This window comes from Camelus dromedarius, chromosome 12 (genome assembly GCF_036321535.1).
Source record: "Camelus dromedarius isolate mCamDro1 chromosome 12, mCamDro1.pat, whole genome shotgun sequence".
NCBI lineage: Eukaryota > Metazoa > Chordata > Mammalia > Artiodactyla > Camelidae > Camelus > Camelus dromedarius.
This window is the reverse complement of record NC_087447.1, coordinates 25,012,665-25,031,333: the sequence shown is the minus strand read 5'-3', so window position 1 is coordinate 25,031,333 and position 18,669 is coordinate 25,012,665. Positions and strand designations below refer to the sequence as shown.

Genomic DNA, 18,669 nt, shown 5'->3' with positions numbered 1-18,669 from the left:
TATACCGAAGATAAAAATAATAACTTCTAAATTTGTTTTTTATTGTATTTTAGAATGTATGTATTTTCAGTGGCCTAGTTCTTTAGCACAGAGAAGAAAATACTACTTAAGGCCAAATCATTCATTCAGTGCTTAAGTAACTTATTGTGTGCAAGTTCTGACTTGTTTACCTGGGATTTAACATATTTCATGGAACTTTTGCTAATTGATTTTAAAACTTGGAATGTGTTTTATTTCTTAAGTATTATGAACATAAGAGTATGCTACCCAAGGAGAAGATTTGTACATGTTATTAATAATCTGGTTATAAGCCATTAAGATAGTTTATTCTCAATAATACACTCAGAAGCGTTTTTCTTAAGGTCATATGCCATCTTCACTGCACAAATTGCCATTTTAGATGAGATTTTTGTCACAGCTTTCTTACCTACCTTAAACTTAATTTTCTTTGTTAAACAAATTAAACTAAAATTAGGAAAGCAGCTTAGTGAAAGAATGTTCACACTTAGAGTAAACAAGGGTAGAGAGTGGTAACTGAATGATCTTTTTGTTTTTAATGGAAAATGTCAGTTTTTTAATTTGGAATTTAAGTAACAGCCATTGAAGGAAGATGATACTCTTCAAAGTTCTGACCCTTCTTATCACCAAGACTGAGTCTATACCACACTTTGAGAGTATGGGGAGGGGATGGAAGATGGAGGTTTTATGCTCGGCTGGGAATCTGACGCAGCTGTGGCTCTTACCTTTGGCTCCTCCCTCTTCCTTGGGCCTTAACTCCTATAGTGCTTGGAGCATGGAGGGTTCTCTCTCCCGACCATCCATCCAGGCCCTGGGGGCTAGGAGGAGCTGTGCCACAGGAGGTCCTATATTATTTATATTTATTTATAAAGGTTCTTTATTCGAAAGAGATTTTATATTGGTTCAAGTATAGGACTTAGAAACAAAGACCAATGTTTTGAGACTTCCTTTTTTTTTCAGGATAAAATCTTTTTTAAAAATGTGGCTTTTGTTTAAAAAAATTACCTCAACAAGCCAGTTACCATCAGATAATTTTGAAACTTACTTTAAAACCATAAAAATATTATATACAAATAATAACCAAAAAATCATTATTATATGACATGTGGAGATGGGCCAGCCATAGGAGGGAGCGTAAACACATGCATGACAGCTAATCTGTCTAGAACCGCCTTGTTTGATGATATTGCACACTTCATGAAAAATTGTCCATAATCACTAAGTTTGGATGGTTATAATTTTTACTGAGGTATAATTCACAAATCATTTTAAATTCTACAATTCAGTAGTTTTTAGACTATTCACAAGACCGTGTAACTATCACCACTATCTAATTCTAGAACATTTTCCATCACCCAAGAGGAAACACATAACTCATTAATAGTCTTTTCCCAGTCTGCCCTCTCCCTAGCCCCCAGCAACCACAGGAATCTGCTTTGTGTCTCCAGGGATTTGCTTCTTTCGCAGAAATGGATGGCGTCATACTATGTGTGGTGTTTTGTGTTTAGCTTCTTTCGCTTAGCATAGTATTTTCCAGGTTCGTCCATGTGTAGCATGTCTTAGTATTTCATTTCTTTTTAAGGCTGAACAATATTCTACTGTTTGGCTATATCACATTTTGTTTATCCATTTATTAGTTGTATTTGTATTGTTTCTACCTTTTGACTATTATGATAATATTTCTATGGACATTCATGTACAAGTTTTTGTGTAAGTGTATACATATTTTCAGTTCTCTTAAGTATATAACTAGAAGTGGGACTGCTGGGCCATGTGGTGACTATGTTTAATTATTTGAGGGAAGCACAGAATTTTAGTTTTTTAAAAAATTCAGTGAACTAGTGTTGCTTCACTTAGCTAATTGTTTTATCACATTTAATCTTTATCCCATTATGCTTTATATATAAGTTTTTTTTTTTAAACTTATTTTATGTGATTATTGAGAGGGTGTTTATCTGGATTGCTCCCTTTACGACTTATGGTGTAGAACATTCTTAATTTGGGCTTCAGTAATTAAATCCATTGAACAGTGGCCCAGTTAGATCTCTGCCTTATACTGAAAACTCATACAGTGCCTAAAATTAATAGAAGTCTCAGGATATTCAGTTTTCTTAGAAAGGGCTGTCCTTCTAGCTTATTCCTTCATTTTTGAGTTCTCAACCTTTATCAGGATGCCTGGCAATCAGAATAAGTACTCAGTACATATTTGCATGGGAGGTGATTGAGCTGTAACTTAAAGGTGGCTTCTCTTCTGAAACTGAACATAGATTATACCTATACATTTATGAGTATCTACAATATGCCAGATACTATTCTGGGTGCTGGGGATATAGCAGTGAAGAAAGCAAAGTTCTGGTCCTCATGAAGTGTTCATTTCAGGGGCTAATGGGCAAACTAGTCAATTATGTCAAGTGTTAATTAGTGATACGGAGACAAATAAAGCAAGGAGAGAGGGTTAGGCAATGTGGAGAGAAGATAGAGGAAGGATGTTATTTTATATGAGGTGATCAGGGAAATCTTCAGTGAGGTGAAGTTTGAGCAGCGACCTCAGAGGAAGTGAGGGGAGAACCAGCTTCGTACGTTTGAGGGAAGAGCCAGGAGACTCGTGTGATTGGAGTGGAAAATACATAAAGTTGGAGTAATTTAAAGGGGCAGCAGTTAGATCACTTAGTGCATTGAGGATTATTGTAACAACTTGGGCTTTTACAAGGGTGAGATGGGGAGCCATTGGAAAGATTTGAGCAGAGAAGTTTCATGATTTAGCTTTAGTTAAAAAAAAATCCATAATTGACGTACAACACTATGTTCCAGGTGAACAACATAGTGATTCAGTATTTATGTACATTGCAAAATGGTCACCATGATAAGTCTAGTTACCATCTGTCACCATACAAAATTATTGCAATATTATTGACTATATTCCCCATGCTGTACACTACATCCCTGTGGCTCATTTCTTTTGTAACTGGGAGTTTGTGCTTCTTGATCTCCCTTACCTGTTGCACTCATCCCCCACCTACCTGTTTATTCTCTGTATCTGTGAGTCCGTTTCTGTTTTGCTATGTTCATTTATTTTGTATTTTAGATTCTACGTATAAGTGAAATCATACAGTATTTGTCTCTCTGACTTATTTCACTTAGCATATACCCTCTAGGCCCATCCATGTTGTTGCAAATGGCGAGATTTCATTGTTTTTTATGGATAAGTAATATTCCATTATATACATGTAATGAATACAATATTCCATTATACATACCACACGTGCACACACACCACATCTTCTTTATCCAGTCATCTATTGATGGACACTTAGGTTGCTTCCCTATCTTGGCTATTGTAAATAAGGCTACAGTGAACACAGAGGTACATACATCTTTTTGAATTAATGTTCTGTTTTTTTTTTTTTTTTGAAAAATACCCAGAAGCGAAATTGCTGAATAGTATGGTAGTTCTGTTTTTTAACTTAATTTTTAATTTAAATTCTATTGGTAAGGGGTTGAAATCTAAAATATACAAAGAACTCATGTAACTCAGTATTTTAAAAAACAACCAACTTGATTTTTAAAATGGGCAGAGGACCTGAATAGACATTTTCCCAAAGAACATATATAGATGGCCAACAGACATATGAAAAGATGTTCAGCATCACTCATCATCAGGGAAATGCAAATCAAAACCACGGTGAGATCATCTCACACCTGTCAGAAAGGCTGTTATCAAAAAGACAACAAATAACAAGTGTTGGAAAGGATATGGAGAAAAGGGAACCCTTTTGCACTGTTGGGAATATGAATTGATACACCCACTATGGAAAACTGTATGGAGGTTCCTCAAAAAAAACCAAAAATAGAACTGTCATGACTTCGCTTTTTAAGGGAGTGCCTCGAGCTGAGAATGAGGGGTGAGAAGGGTTAGGGCAGAAGCAGAGAGACCAATTAGGGGTTATGTCTGTTAAAGAAATGATTGGAGTTAGCATGGATTTATAAAAAAAACAAGACAAAACAAAGCCAGCACCAGAACCTCCTGATATTTACAAATTACCTTGATCATTATTCTAACTCTTAAGAGGGTTTTTTCAGATTTAACATAGCTTACAGATTTTTTTTTTTTTTTAGTGTAGACTGTATTTTTGAGAGCCGTTTTAGATTTGCAGATAGTGCAGGGTTCCCATATACCCCCTCACCCAGTTTCCCCTATTGTTAACTTCTTACATTCTTACAGTACTTTTATTATAAGTAATGAACTGATACTGATACATTGTTTTCAACTAAAGTCCATAGTTATTCAAATTTCCTTAGTTTTTACTTAATATATATTTTTTTTTGGTCTCTCCAGAGATCCCCCTTTATGTTTGTTTATTGTGTTCCAGAGTTTCTCTTGGCTGTGACAGTTTCTTGGGCTTTCCTTGTTTTTGATGACCTTTATAGTTTCAAGCAGTACTGGTCAAGTATTTTGTAGCATGTCCTTCTCTCAGGATTTACCTGATGTTTTTTCTCATGATCAGAGGCTGGAGTTAACGGATTTTCCAGAGGGAGATTACAGAGGTAAAAAGTGTTATTTTCATCACATCATATTAACGGTCCATCTTATTAACATGATTTACCACTGTTGATACTGATCTCTTCCACCTGGCTGAGGTAGTGTTCGTCAGGTTTCTACACTGCAAAGTTATTCTTTTTTTTTTTTTTTCTTCTCTTTTTGATACTGTCCTCTTTGGAAGAAAGTTGCTGTGTGCAGCCCATTAAGGAATGGGGAGTTAGGGGTCCACCACCTTGAATGTAGAGTTTCTATATAAATTATTTAGAATTCTTCAAGGGAGATTTGTGTTTTCTCCATTTATTTATTTAATAATTTAATTTTATCAGTATGGATTCATGGATATATACTACTTAATGTTTTTGCTCAGAATGTTTCACCTTTGGTCATTGGGAGCTCTTTAAATTTGCTTCTTTGTCCCTTTGACATATCCTTATAAATGTAAGGTTTTTCCCCTCTGTCTTTTTGTTTGGTCAGGAAGAAAATAGAGAGATGCTCAACATCATTAGGTAAATGCAAATCAAAACCACAATGAGATACCACATCACACCTACAGGATGGCTATTATAATAAAAATGAAAACACAGGCAATGACAAGTATCAGCAAAGATGTTGAGAAATTGTAACCCATTAAACACTGGTGATGTAAAATGGTGCAGCCATGTCGGTTGGCCATTCCTCAAAATGTTAAATATGGAGATACCATAAGACCCAGCAATTTCACTCCTAGGTATTCACCCAAGAGAATTAAAAATACACATCCACATAAAAACTTATACGTGAATTTTCATCACAGCATAATTCATAATAGCCAAAAGGTGGAAACAGCCCAATGTGTAGCAGTTGATGAATGGCTAAACAAAATGGAGTACATCTGTACAATGGAAGATTATTCAATCATAAAATCGAATGAAGTACTGATATATCCATGTTGTAACATGGATGAACCTTGAAAACATGCCAAGTGAAAGAACAGTCACAAAAGGCCACATGTAATATGATTCCATTTATATGAAATGTTGTGAGTGGGCAAATCCATAGAGACAGAAAGATTAGTGATTGCCAGAGGCTGGCTACAGGGGGATATGGGTACAGCTTTATTTTTGAGGCAATGAAATGTTCTAAAATGGGATTATGGTGATGAATGCACAGCCCCTGAATATTCTAAAAGAGCTCTGATTTGTACACTTTAAAAGGGTGGCCTTTATGTATGTGAATTATGTATCAATAAAGCTGTCATTAAAAAAAAAACATTTAGAACAAAATAACATGAATGAGATACTTTTAGGGATTTATACTTGTAAAACTTGTACACTAAACACTATAAAAGATTGCTGAGAGAAATTAAAGACCAAAATAAATAGATGTAATGTACTCACGTATTAGAAGACTCAATACTTTTATGGTTGTTTTCCCTAGTTGATATATAGAGTCATTGTGCTGTTTTTGTAGAAACTGACAAGCTGACTAAAATTTATATGGGAATAACTGGTATAGCCAAAATAATTTTGAAACAGAACAAAATTAGAAGTTTTGTACAACCTGAATTGTTTATCAGACTGTGTTGGTGGCCTAAGAACAAACACTGATCAGTGTAACACAATAGTTAAGAAGAGAACCACAAATATATTGTTAGTTGATTTTTTTTTTTTTTGGTCATAGATTCATATTGGTTCAATAGGTAAACAGTAATCTTTCTGATATATAGTACTGGGACAATTACATATCCAAATTGAAAAAAAATGAATTCCAAGCCTTATCTCACACCGTTTACAAAAAAATGAACTCCAAATGAATCATAGACCTTAATGGAAAAAATAGCTTCTAGAAGAAAACATAAGAAATCTTTGATAGTGGATTAGGCAAAGATTTCTTAGCTATAACATAAGAAGGACAGTTCATAAAATAAAAAATTGTTCTGCTCTTCTGAATACATTGTTAGGAATATGGAGGTCACAGACTGGGAGAAAATATTTGCAAAACATGTCTCTGACCAAGGATTTGATTCCAGAATATACAGGCAACTCTTAAAACTCATTGATAAGAAAGCAAACAACCCAATAAAAAAATCGGCAAAAGATTTGAGTAGATACTTTACCAAAGAATATTTCTACATGGTAGACAAACAAATGGTGCTCAACATTATTAGTAATTAAGAAAATGCAAATTAACCGCAGTGAGGTACCACTGCACACCAATTAGAATGGCTGAAATTTTTTAAAAGAAAAGGAAAAGAAACAACCTACAAACTAATAATACATAGTGCTGGTGAGGATGCAGAGTAGCTAGACCAGACATACATTTTTGGTGGGAATGCAAAAAAGTAGAGCTGCTTTAACAAACAGTTTCTCTAAAGTTGAATACATTACCGTGTAACTCAGCCATCGCCCTCCTATGTATTTACTCAAGTGAAATGAAAACTTATGTTCAGACAAAACCTTGTGCACATGTTTATAGAAGCTTTATTCATAATTGCCAACAGGAAAGAACTCAAAGTTCCTTCAAATGATGAATGTATTAAAACCACCACCAAACTTTGGTACATAATGGAGTGCTGCTCCACAATACAGTGTAATGAATTACTGACATCAGTCAATCTCAGAGGCATTAAGCTAAGTGAAAGAAGCCAGATACAAAAGGCTACATATTAAATGATTCTACTTATTTGACATTTTGGGGGAAAAAAAAACTATAGGAAGAGAAAATAGGTCAGTGTCTGTCTGAGGGTAGAGGTGGTGGGAGGGGTTCACTGCAGAGGGGTATGGGAAGTCTTTTGTAGTGGTGAAACTGTTCTCTCTCTCAGTTTTTGCAGTGTTTACACATATTTGTCCAAACTCACTGACCTGTACACTAGAAAAGGTGACTTTTATTGATAACTTCTTTAATTTTTAAAGGAGTTAAAATATGAACCTTACTTCACATCATACACAAAAAGTATCTCAAAATGATTCCTGGACCTAAACATAAAACCTAAAACTTTGAAACTAATAGAAGAAAACATACAAATGTATTAGTGACAGGATTCTAAAAGCACTAACTATAAAAGAAAAAAATAGTGATAATTCGGGCTGATCAAAAATTAAAACCGTGTTATTCAAACTCAGAAGCATAGGGTAGAGTGGTGATTGCCAAGGGCTGGGGGAAGAAGGAAATGGGGAGATAAAAAGTTTTAGTTTATCAAGATGAGTAAGTTCTTCATCTTGCATGACCAGATCTACTACAACATAATGCACGTAGTTAACAATATTGTATCAGATACTTTGTTGAGTGCATAGATCTCATGTTAAGTGCTCTTACCACAATAAAATTGATTAAAACTTTAAAGACACTAGAAAATGAAAAGGCAAGCCATCAGCCTGGAAGAACACATTCACAGTACTTATATCTGACAAAAAAAAGTGGATCCAGTATATATATAAAAAACATCTCATAATCCAGTAAGATTGCTAACAACCTACTTTTTTTTTCTAAGGGCAAAAAATTTGAACATACTTCACAAGTGAAGCTAAAAGAATAGCCTATAAGCACATGAAAAGTTGCTCCTCATCGTTTATTTATTAGTGAGATGCAAATTAAACCACAGGATACCACTTTACCTACCTAGAATGGCTAAAATTTAGAAGACTGAAAAGATCATGTGGTGACAAGGATGTAAAGCAAAAATGGAATGTTAATTACTGATACTGATGTAAATGGTACCTGCACCTACCTTATCACCCAGTAATTCCACTACTAGACGTTTAACTTAGAGAAATGGAAACATATGTCCACAGAAGACTTGTATACAAAAGGGAAGGTTTAGCTCAAATGGTAGAGCATGTGCCTGACTTGCATAAGGTCCTGGGTTCAAACCCCAGCACCTCCATTAAAAATAAATAAAACCTAACCACCTCCCCCCAAAAAAAACACTTGTATACAAATGTTCATAGGAGGTTTATTCATAGTAGCCTCTAACTAGAACCAATCCAAATGTTCACTGTAGGTAAATGACTAAACAAAATTGTGATATAGTCATATAATTCCATGAAGAGGAATGAACCACTTAAAGATATGTAACAACATGGGTGTATCTCAAAAACATTATGCTGAAATGGAAAAAAGCCAGACACAAAGGAGTGCAGACTGTGGGATTCCATTTATATGAAATTTTGGGACAAGGAGGCCTAAATTTTAGTAACATTAGGCTTCTGGGGTCAAGGGTGAGATAAAAGATACAGACTGCAAATGGGCATAAGAAGCCTTTTGTTGTGATGGAAATGTTCTGCAAATTGGTTGTGATTGTAGTTATACTGTTGTATACGTTTATCCAAAAATGTGTATATATTGAACTGTACACTAAAACTGATGTACTTTATTATATGTAAATTATACCTTAATAATTTAATTTATACAGTTTAAAATAGATTTTAAATTAATCCTAAAATTGAATCTTCAGACTGAAACAAAATCTAACTCCTGTGTCTAATTTAATTACATAGCTATACAAATAATTTACTTAATTCTTGAATCAATGTTCTAGCTGTATATACTTTGTGGGATATGATCTCGAGACAGAAAGTACTGTGAAGTAATACTTAACTTTACTTGGGAGTTTTGTTTTTGGTAGAGGTTATGTTACAGTATTTTTGGATAGAGCCAATGAGCAAACATTAATGTAGTTGTGAACTGGGGTTCTGACTGTAGAAAAGGGAAATACACATGTGAAATGGAGGAAAATGAGGAATACTATACGAATTTTAATTAGAGTTGTCATTATGAATTCATGTTTTTCAAAAGAGAGGTATTTAAACTTTGTCTATTGAAAGGGCCTAGAAGCAGTGACACCTCAGGCATTGAACACAGCTGCCATCCAGTTCTTGGTTTGAAAATGCCATTCATCACTAAAAGGGTTCCTAGTAGAAATGATTGATTTCAGGTCTGGTACAGGGTAAAAATACAAGGTGAACCTGAAACATTTTGTGCTAGAAGGTTAGGATTTCTGAGCACCTTGGAGGACCTGTCAGAAGGAAACAGGATGGAAGGGACAAACTGAACATCAAGAGTCCACAAGATATATATTTTTAAAGTATAATGTATACACATTTAAAAAATATATTAAAATATATAAGTATATATCGTATATATTCTATGTAAGTATATATTTATATAGATGAGAGAGAAAAGGGAAAACCTCATTTTTGTTTTATAGAACAATGATAACTTTTAAATATTGAAAGAATGGTGTAATTAGACAACTGCTGTTTCTAATCTGCAGTGCGGTCATTGAGATAAAGGTTGGGATGCATGGTGTCTGAAACCATTGGCTCTTGGGATAAGATCTTTACACTGTCTTAAAAATACACCTCACAGTTGCATACTAATTTCAAAGAGAAGAAATAACTATATTGAGAGACCTGGCAGATAGTACCTTTACTTCAGTTTTAGCATTACCAATAATGAGACAAACTGACATTATGTGCGCCCTCATGTAATGGAGTAAGTTATAAAACATCACTTATGTAAATCTGATGAAGAAATCAGACAAATCCAGAATTTTGGATAGCCTACATTCAGCTGACTTGAATTCCTCAAAATAAAAAGTCTGTGTCATGAAAATAAGGCAAAAAGAATCTAGGATTAGGGGCAGAGTAGAGGCACTGTTCTAAATGTAAACATACATAACCAAATACAATTCTTGAATTTTGCTCCATCCTACAAAGAAAGAGCTTTAAAATCTCAAACATTTTCGCAACAATTGGAGAAATTGGAATATGACCTTTGTATTACATGCTATAATGACTTAATGTTAAGTTTTTTCAAGTCTAGTAATGATATTTGATTATATAGCTGAATGTCCTATTCCTAGGAAATAAAAATGGATTATTTAAGGATGCAGTTTCATGATGTCTGGAAGTTATTTTCAAGTAGTTTCAAAGAAAAGCGTGTGTATGTCTGCGTATAAAGATAAATACAACAAAATGTTAACAATTGTTGAATTTTAAGTGACAGATATATAGGTTATTCATTGTACTGTTTCAATTTTTCTGTAGGTTTAAAATACTCAGAAAGGGGAGAAAAATATCTTGTTCTGAATTACTCTCAAAATATATAAGCTTGAAATTTTCTCAGGAGAGTTACTGAGAAATAGTATTAATTATCAATTTATTTGAATTATCTGATATTCCAGGGAATGTTAGAATTAGAGGGGCCTTAGAGATGATCTTGTTTAGGTCCCTTATTCACACATGTGAGGAAATTAGTTTGACAGTAGCTGACACTTACTGAAATCACATGGTAAGCCAGCAGTAGAGCTTGGACAGTGAATTCAGCTCTCCTGTTTTCCAGGATATTGCTCTTCCTACTGTACCATGTAACCTCTCCCAGTAGAAGGACTTTGTTGGAGGTAAAGTTGAATTAAGAAAAATACTATGTATCATTTTTCTTCCTAGTATATCTTCAGAATTTCCCCCCTACATTGAGAGTATTGTCAGACTGTGTTTGATCTCTTGATCTGTAGGTCAGGAATTCAGTCAGACTTATACTACTTTTGATAATTACTCTCCTAGAAATTTTTTGATCATGTGGGTTGAGCTGTGTGCTTTTTGTCACTTATTTTTATTCTCCTCTAGTCTAAGCTATGAAGAAGGACATCCCTCACACTCTGAAACAGATCTCCTTCAGAGACAGACTTTTGCAGCCTCTCATCAGCTTCCTGGATATGCTACCACACCTCAGCCAACCGGTAAAAATTCTCTTGTGAAATACGCCATGAATCTGGGTACATTTAGTGAATAAGAAGGAAAATCAATTTTCACACATTGGGTTATTGAAAGTGTGTGGGACATAATAGTGCCATGAGCAATGTTAAAATGAAAATGAGATTATAAGCTTTGTTTTTTTACTGATGGGGAATATCTGTATTATTAATTAGTAGGAAGATCTTTTTTTCATGTATCTTTGTAGATTTTAAATTATAACCATGCTTTAGCAAATTAATGTTTATTTGCTATTCAAAATAGTTTAGAGTTGTAGAACTTTTGGCCTCAAATTTCAGAGGTTCCTTTTTTAAAGTAGAATCAGGAATATCATTTTTATATTAACATATATTTTTACTTTGGGATACATTTTATCTTCAAATGTAGGTCTTTCTGGAATATTTGATACTAGTGTGAACAGTGCCAGCACTAACACTAAAGAATCTTCAGTGATGAACTTTCTCTCTGCTGTTGAATCCCGAACTGCCCAGGCTGCTTCGTCAGGAACTACTCTTTTACCACAATTCAGGGCCCCATCCTGGCAGACAGGTGATTCTTTGTTTTCAGAATTTTTTTAAGTCCTGTGAAAATACTGATAAACATTCACTTTTTATAGTCTTGTCATTATGGTAGCATGGCTGAGAGTGATATTAATTATTGATTTTCCAGTGAACTTTAAAACCTAGAATTTTTCACTATTTTAAGGTGGACAAAATTCAAGAAATTGTTACTAGCAGAAATTCGGTTTTAGCACTCTGATGAAAACTAACAAGTTGAAGAAGGTAGGTAATTGTTAAAGATAAATCCTAGATGTAAAGTTTTTAATCTGGCAGTTTAAGTAGTTACTTGTTTACTTGAGAGGAGCAAAGACAAAATTTCTTTTCTTTTTTTTTCATCTCAACTTTATGGCAGTATAATTGATAAAAAATTCTAAGATATTTAAAGTGTACATTGTGGTGATTTGATATACATTTACATTGTGAAAGAATCCCCTCATCTGGTTAACACATCCATCACCTCACGTATTTGTCTTTTGAGGGGGGTTTGGTGAAAGATTACATTTTATTTATTTAGTGACTTCAGGCTGGGTAGGAAAAAACAATCTTGGACTGGATCCCATCATAAGAGTTCTGTAAAGTTATCCTGAACTGAACACATTGTCAGTATTTAACAGAAGCCATTACAAGTTGATATTATTACATTATGCACTTTCCTATTTTATTTTTATTTCATTTTTCAACTATTGCCTCCCAAATTATTTGTATATATTTTTATTTTTTGTAGGATGACAGGTTAGGTTTTTTGTTTTTTGTTTTTTTGTTTTTAGATTTCATTTTAAAGAATACATTTTTAAGTAATTGTTATAGGAAATAATATTTTATCTTTCTGGTGAATCATTCCATTAATTGAGCTTCTCTGTCTTAGAAACTTTTTTTTTTGCCTTCAAGGAGATAATTAATGTTTTAGTGTGAAATAATATATTTAATTTTTAAAGAATATTTTAAACCATGATAGCTTTATTTTTTGCTTTCTGGAGTAAATTTTACACTATGTGTATTTGATTAGACTTTCTATTCCAGTTTCTATGATTATATTATTTTAAGCATTAATTCTAAAGTGTTATTTATTCTTTCAAGAGTAACTACACATTTTCTGTTCTTCTACTGGTAATACTTTTCTGACATTTAATGGAAGAAGCGAGAGAAGAATGTTTTTGAAAGGACCAGAGAATCTTTTCCTCTCCATTTTTCCAAAATGAAAAGAATTTTTTAATGAAAACTCACCAAAAAATAGGTAAACAATAAAAAGGTGTATTAAATGGAAAGTGATCTATCATTCCTGGCTATGGTCCCACTTTTTAGAGAAGAGTTAACTGTTTGGTATTTACTCTTCTTTGGTATCTTTGTATATCAAAACTTTTTTTGTATAAACACCTAAGCAGTGTTTATAGCAACAGTATTATTAGGATATTTCATAATTATTGAATCAGTCTCCTATTGATGGACATTTAGGTTGTTTCTACCTGTTAATCACAATAACTTTAATGAATATCTTGAATAAATCTTTATGTCCCCTTATCTCCATAGGGTAAATTTTTTGAAGTGAAACTTTTGGATCACAAGGGTGTACACATTTTTGCTTTTGATGTATGTGGCTAGAATGCTGTCCTGAAATGTTAATAATCTCTTATTCTTTTTTTTTTGAGTGGAATAGGCATAATTGTCTTTATTTTTATTTTTTATTCTGTGAGCTTTTTTATTGAAGTATAGTCAGTTTACAAAGTGTCAGTTTCTGGTGCACAGCATGTTTCAGTCATATGCACATACAAATATTCGTTTTCATGTAACAATCTCTTCTTGACGTACTTTATTAATTTGTGATCAGCTTTTTGTGATAAGCATGCGTCTACTGTTACTGAAAGTTGTTCACAGAAAGTCAAAACTTGAAATGCAAGGAATTTTTTAAATGCATTTATTTTGATAAAAGAAACTTTGTAGTGTTAACCTATTATTTTTAGTATTGTGTTAAGGGATGTAGACAGTTTAGTTTTGATTTTATGTTATGAACATTGTCCATTGGTATTTTGCATTGGGATCCAGGGTAAATTAATCACTAGAGATTATGTGCATTTTTACTGGTTTTGTAATTTTCAAATGATCTTATCTGACTATATTTAAGCTCATATTTATATGAGTCATAAATATGAGCTGATACCTTTGTAATTTTATTTTTGCCTTATGAAAGCTAGCTATTTTGAAATGTAATTTTCAAAATTTATATGCAGAACTAATTTGTCAGGCTTTTCAATTTTAAAGAGATTTTGATGGGTTGAAGGTTATGTAAGTTTTATAGGTCTGTACCATGAGAACAAATGTAAGTGTGCCGTAACTGCATAAAGGTAGTTACATTTTCTTTTCATAGGTATGCATTCCTCAGCAGCAACTGAGCTGTTTGTTACTGGACCTTTGCCAACCACTGGAACACTTCCACCCTCTGCCCTGTCTGCTTATCAGCATCCCACCACCTTCAGCAATAGAAACTTTGCTACCACCTCACCTTTGGTGCTTCAGGATTCAACTTTTAACACTACATCAAATGGAATTTTAAATCCTCATGACCCTTTGCTGCAAATCAAGACTTCCCAGGGAACTGTTCCAACCGCTTTGGCATTTGAGCGCCTGGGCAGTTCTGTGTTAAGTAACAGCACACCACCTCAGTCTTCAACATATCGCTCAGCTCAAGAGTCTGCACCCCATCTTTTACAACCTCAGTTTAGTTTGTTGCCTTCAGCACTTGGGGGAGCCCAGCAAACCCCTCAAGCCTACGGTTCAACTCTCTTTACTAGTTCTACTGCTTCCATTGAAAGAGCTCTTCTTCGAGAATGTAGTGTTATCAAACACCATCAGCGGCCTTCAGGTAGCCAGTCTATTCAGGCACAACTGACTGGTTCACAGCATTCCTTACACAGTTATCTATCAAACGCAAGTGTGGTTAATTTTCAGGAAACAAGCAGGCAGTCATCTTTATCCTGTAGCCCTATTGGAGATTCTACTCAGGTGAGCAATGGAGGATTGCAGCAGAAGACCTCCCAGGTCTCCGTGGAACTTGCTCAGTCCTATTCGTCTGCAGTTCCATCGTCAGGGTACCCTCCTTCTACTACAAAAGTAAAAAGCTGTTCTGCAAAACAACCACTAACGTCAACCAAGACCCCCAAACCTCAAAGTATAATTCCTCCTGTGCAAACACTAAGCTATTCCAAACCTTTACACAACCAGAGTTCTGCAGTATCGGGCCAAGCACAAATTTATTCTACAGCGCAGCTCCCAAGCCTTTTATCAGTTAGTCAGTCCCAAAATTATGGTTTAGTACAGCCACATAATGTGCCATCTATTGTTCATTCACAGGTTTATAGGTCCAGCAAAGTTGAGAAGTTGCCATCCTTATATAAAACATTGACTTTTTCTGAGTCATCTCAGCCTATAACTTCTGAAAACCAGACACTTAATTATTCTTCTAATCAGCAAGAGGTATTATCTTCAGTTACAAATGAGAATTACCCTGCTCAAACAAGAGATCTGCCTGCAGTTAGCCAGGCTCAGAGTTATACATCTGGTCACTCTCAGGGTTTATCACCAGTTAGCCAGACACAGGTTAGTTATTCATCTCAGTCACAGGTTTTGTCCGTTGTTAGTCCTTCAGAAAGCTATGCTTCAGGGCAGTCCCTAACATTAACAGCCCCTTCTCTTTCTTACTCTTCCGCCTCCCGGGCTCAGAATTTGCCAGATTCTAGCCCAACTCAGAACTATATTTCTATGCATTCTTCCCAAAATGCTCAGACTCAAGGGTCATCATCTCCCCAGTCCCAGAAGTTTTTGCCTGCTGTCCAGTCAACCTTTGCATCCTCTACTCATTGTCAGTCATTACAGAATAACATACCTTCCCCTGATCCGAAGTCTTACGCTGAAAGAAAACTTGACTCAAATGTGTATACATCTTCAAAGCAAGAGGATGATTTTCCAATGCAAGAGTTACAAGTATTACAGCAACAAGTATCTCTTGAATCATCAACCCAAAGGCTATCTGATGGGGAAATTAATGTTCAAGAATCAGCTTATAAGGTGTCAAAAGCAGATGACAGATATTCTCAGAGCGTAATCAGAAGTAATTCCCGTCTTGAAGATCAAGTAGTTGGGATTGCTCTACAAGGGTCAAAAAAAGAAGAAAGTGTAGTTGGTTCAGTGACACAACTTAACCAGCAAATTGGCCAAGTCAATAATGCAGCAACCCTTGATATTAAGAAGACAACTAATTTAATGCAAACTCCACAAATAAGGTTGAACACTAAAGACCTAAGTCAGCAGCATTCTCTTATACAGAAGGTCCATGAAGCCAAGGTCCAGGAGCATCAAGATCAAATAATTAATGCCTCACCTCAGATTCAAATTCCAAATCATGCTTTAGGGCATGGCCATCAGGCTTCTCTTCCTAGTACACAGGTACTTTTAGATTCTGCCTGTGATTTACAAATCCTTCAGCAGTCAATACTGCAGGCAGGTTTAGGACAAGTAAAGGCATCTTTACAAGTACAGCGTGTTCAGAGTCCTCAACAAATAATACATCCTTTCCTTCAAATTGACGGTCATATTATTCAGAGCAATGGCGATAATTCTCAGCAGCAGCAGCTCCATCCTCAAAATTCTGAAATTATGAAAATGGACCTCTCTGAATCTTCAAAACCATTACAACAACATCTAACAACAAAGAGCCATTTTAGTGAGACAAATCAACACGATTCAAAGAATCATTTTGTTTCTCTTGGATCAATATGTTTCCCAGAGGCAATGCTTCTCAGTGATGAAAGAAATATTTTATCAAATGTAGATGATATCTTAGCAGCTACAGCAGCAGCTTGTGGGGTTACACCTTCTGATTTTTCCAAGTCAACTTCAAATGAAACCATTCCTGCTGTTGAAGATGGTGATTCTAAATCTCATTTTCAGCAGTCATTAGATGTTGGGCATGTGACTTCAGATTTTAACTCCATGGCAGCTACAGTAGGAAAGCCACCGAATATAAATGATATTTCCTTAAATGGAAATCAAGTTACTGTAAACCTTTCACCAGTACCTACTCTTCAGTCAAAGGTGACTCTCGATCAACAGCACATTGAAACACCTGGTCAAAATAAATCTAAAGTAACTTCACCGGTGATTGGACCAGGTCATGAAGTCCAGGAGCAAAATTCTGGCCCATTCAAGAAACAATCTGCTACCAATCGTGAATCTGAAGAAGACAGTGAAGTTCCTGTTGATAGTACATTAAATAATAACAGAAATCAAGAGTTTCTTTCTAGTAGTAGAAGTATAAGTGGAGATAGTGCTACATCGGAGAGTGAGTTCACCTTAGGGGGTGATGACAGCAGTGTGTCACTGAACCCGGCTAGGAGTGCGCTTGCTCTGTTGGCTATGGCCCAACCTGGGGAGGCAATCAGTGTCAAGATTGAAGAGGAAAACCAAGATGTAACGCATTTTAACCTTCAGAAGAAAAAAACTAAAGGAAAAGGGCAAATTAAAGAGGAAGACAACAGTAATCAGAAACAGCTGAAAAGACCTGCCCAAAGCAAACGCCAGAATCCAAGGGGAACAGATATATATTTGCCATATACTCCCCCTTCCTCAGAAAGCTGCCATGATGGTTATCAGCATCAAGAAAAAATGAGACAGAAGATCAAAGAAGTAGAGGAAAAACAGCCAGAAGTCAAAACCGGATTTATTGCCTCTTTCTTAGATTTTCTGAAATCTGGGCCCAAGCAGCAGTTTTCCACTCTTGCTGTACGAATGCCTAACAGGACTAGACGACCAGGAACGCAGATTGCTCGTACGTTTTGTCCCCCTCCACTTCCAAAGGCTGCATCTGCAACATCCGCACCGTTAGTGTCTGAAACTGGGGGTAATAGTCCATCAGAAAAAGCTGATAACGAACTTAAAAACTCGGATCATTTGTCTTCACTTTCTTCTGATGAAGAAGATCCTGGCGTATGCAGTCATGATGTTGATAAAGGCGCCTCTACTACCTTAAATACTTCAAATTCTACTTCTGATAAAAAGAAGAAGACAGGTACAGTTTTAAATTTTAGATTCATAATTATGGTTTTCCACTATTATTTTTCTGTCTATAGACTGGGTTTTAAGCTTTCTTAGCTTGAAGCAGGTCTGCAAATTTTTAGGACAAAATGCACGGTTAGATATCTTGAAGACGTATTTTAAATGTTCTTTGCATGTAGGAAAGTTCCGGGTTTAGGTTGAGTAGTTGTGGTTTTTCTCAGCTTTTTACAATGTGCAACATAATTTACATAGTATACTATCCGACTATTCTAATCTGAGACATCTTGAGATGGTTTATGAATATAAAACATTGTATTGAGGTCCCTGTTGTATAAACTGGCATAGTTTCTTGGTATGCCAGTTTTACCTAAAGATTCACATTTTACTATTTAATATGGTTGTTTTGTGTGTAGCATGCAAATTAACATGATTAAGTTAAAACTTTTAAAATTTTGTGCCAGCTCCAGACTATATGCCCAAGTCTTTGGTTGTGTGTTTCACTTTACTTTGTAGTTAAGGGAACATTTAGAGGAGCTGTTTTGAGAAGCACTGCTTTATGTAAACAATTGACAAGTAGTATAAAATTTACTATTTTAAAGAACATGCTAAGAAAAATATATTTATAACAGTAAAATAGCTACCATCTCTGTGCCAGGAACTACTAGCAATGTTGTGAATGTTCATTGTTATCTCCAATATACAGATGATATAACAGAGTAAATGAATTGCCCTGGTCCATACAACTAGTGAGTGACAGAGCTGGAATCTGATCTCA

General features: G+C 35.0%; 1 protein-coding gene across 3 annotated transcripts in view; it reads left to right on the top strand.

Moving 5' to 3' along the window:
• The window catches only part of QSER1 (glutamine and serine rich 1), a 65,071-nt gene that overhangs the window by 17,500 nt on the left and 28,902 nt on the right, over window positions 1-18,669 (top strand). For all 3 annotated transcript variants that reach the window (XR_010383368.1, XM_031459839.2, XM_011000501.3), the window contains exons 2-4: window positions 11,164-11,276; window positions 11,677-11,838; window positions 14,212-17,907. Coding sequence is in view for 2 of the 3 variants with exons in the window: in XM_031459839.2 (XP_031315699.2) it covers window positions 11,164-11,276; window positions 11,677-11,838; window positions 14,212-17,907 (3,971 nt within the window). In the remaining variant the exon portion in view is untranslated. The remainder of the gene's footprint in view (window positions 1-11,163; window positions 11,277-11,676; window positions 11,839-14,211; window positions 17,908-18,669) is intronic.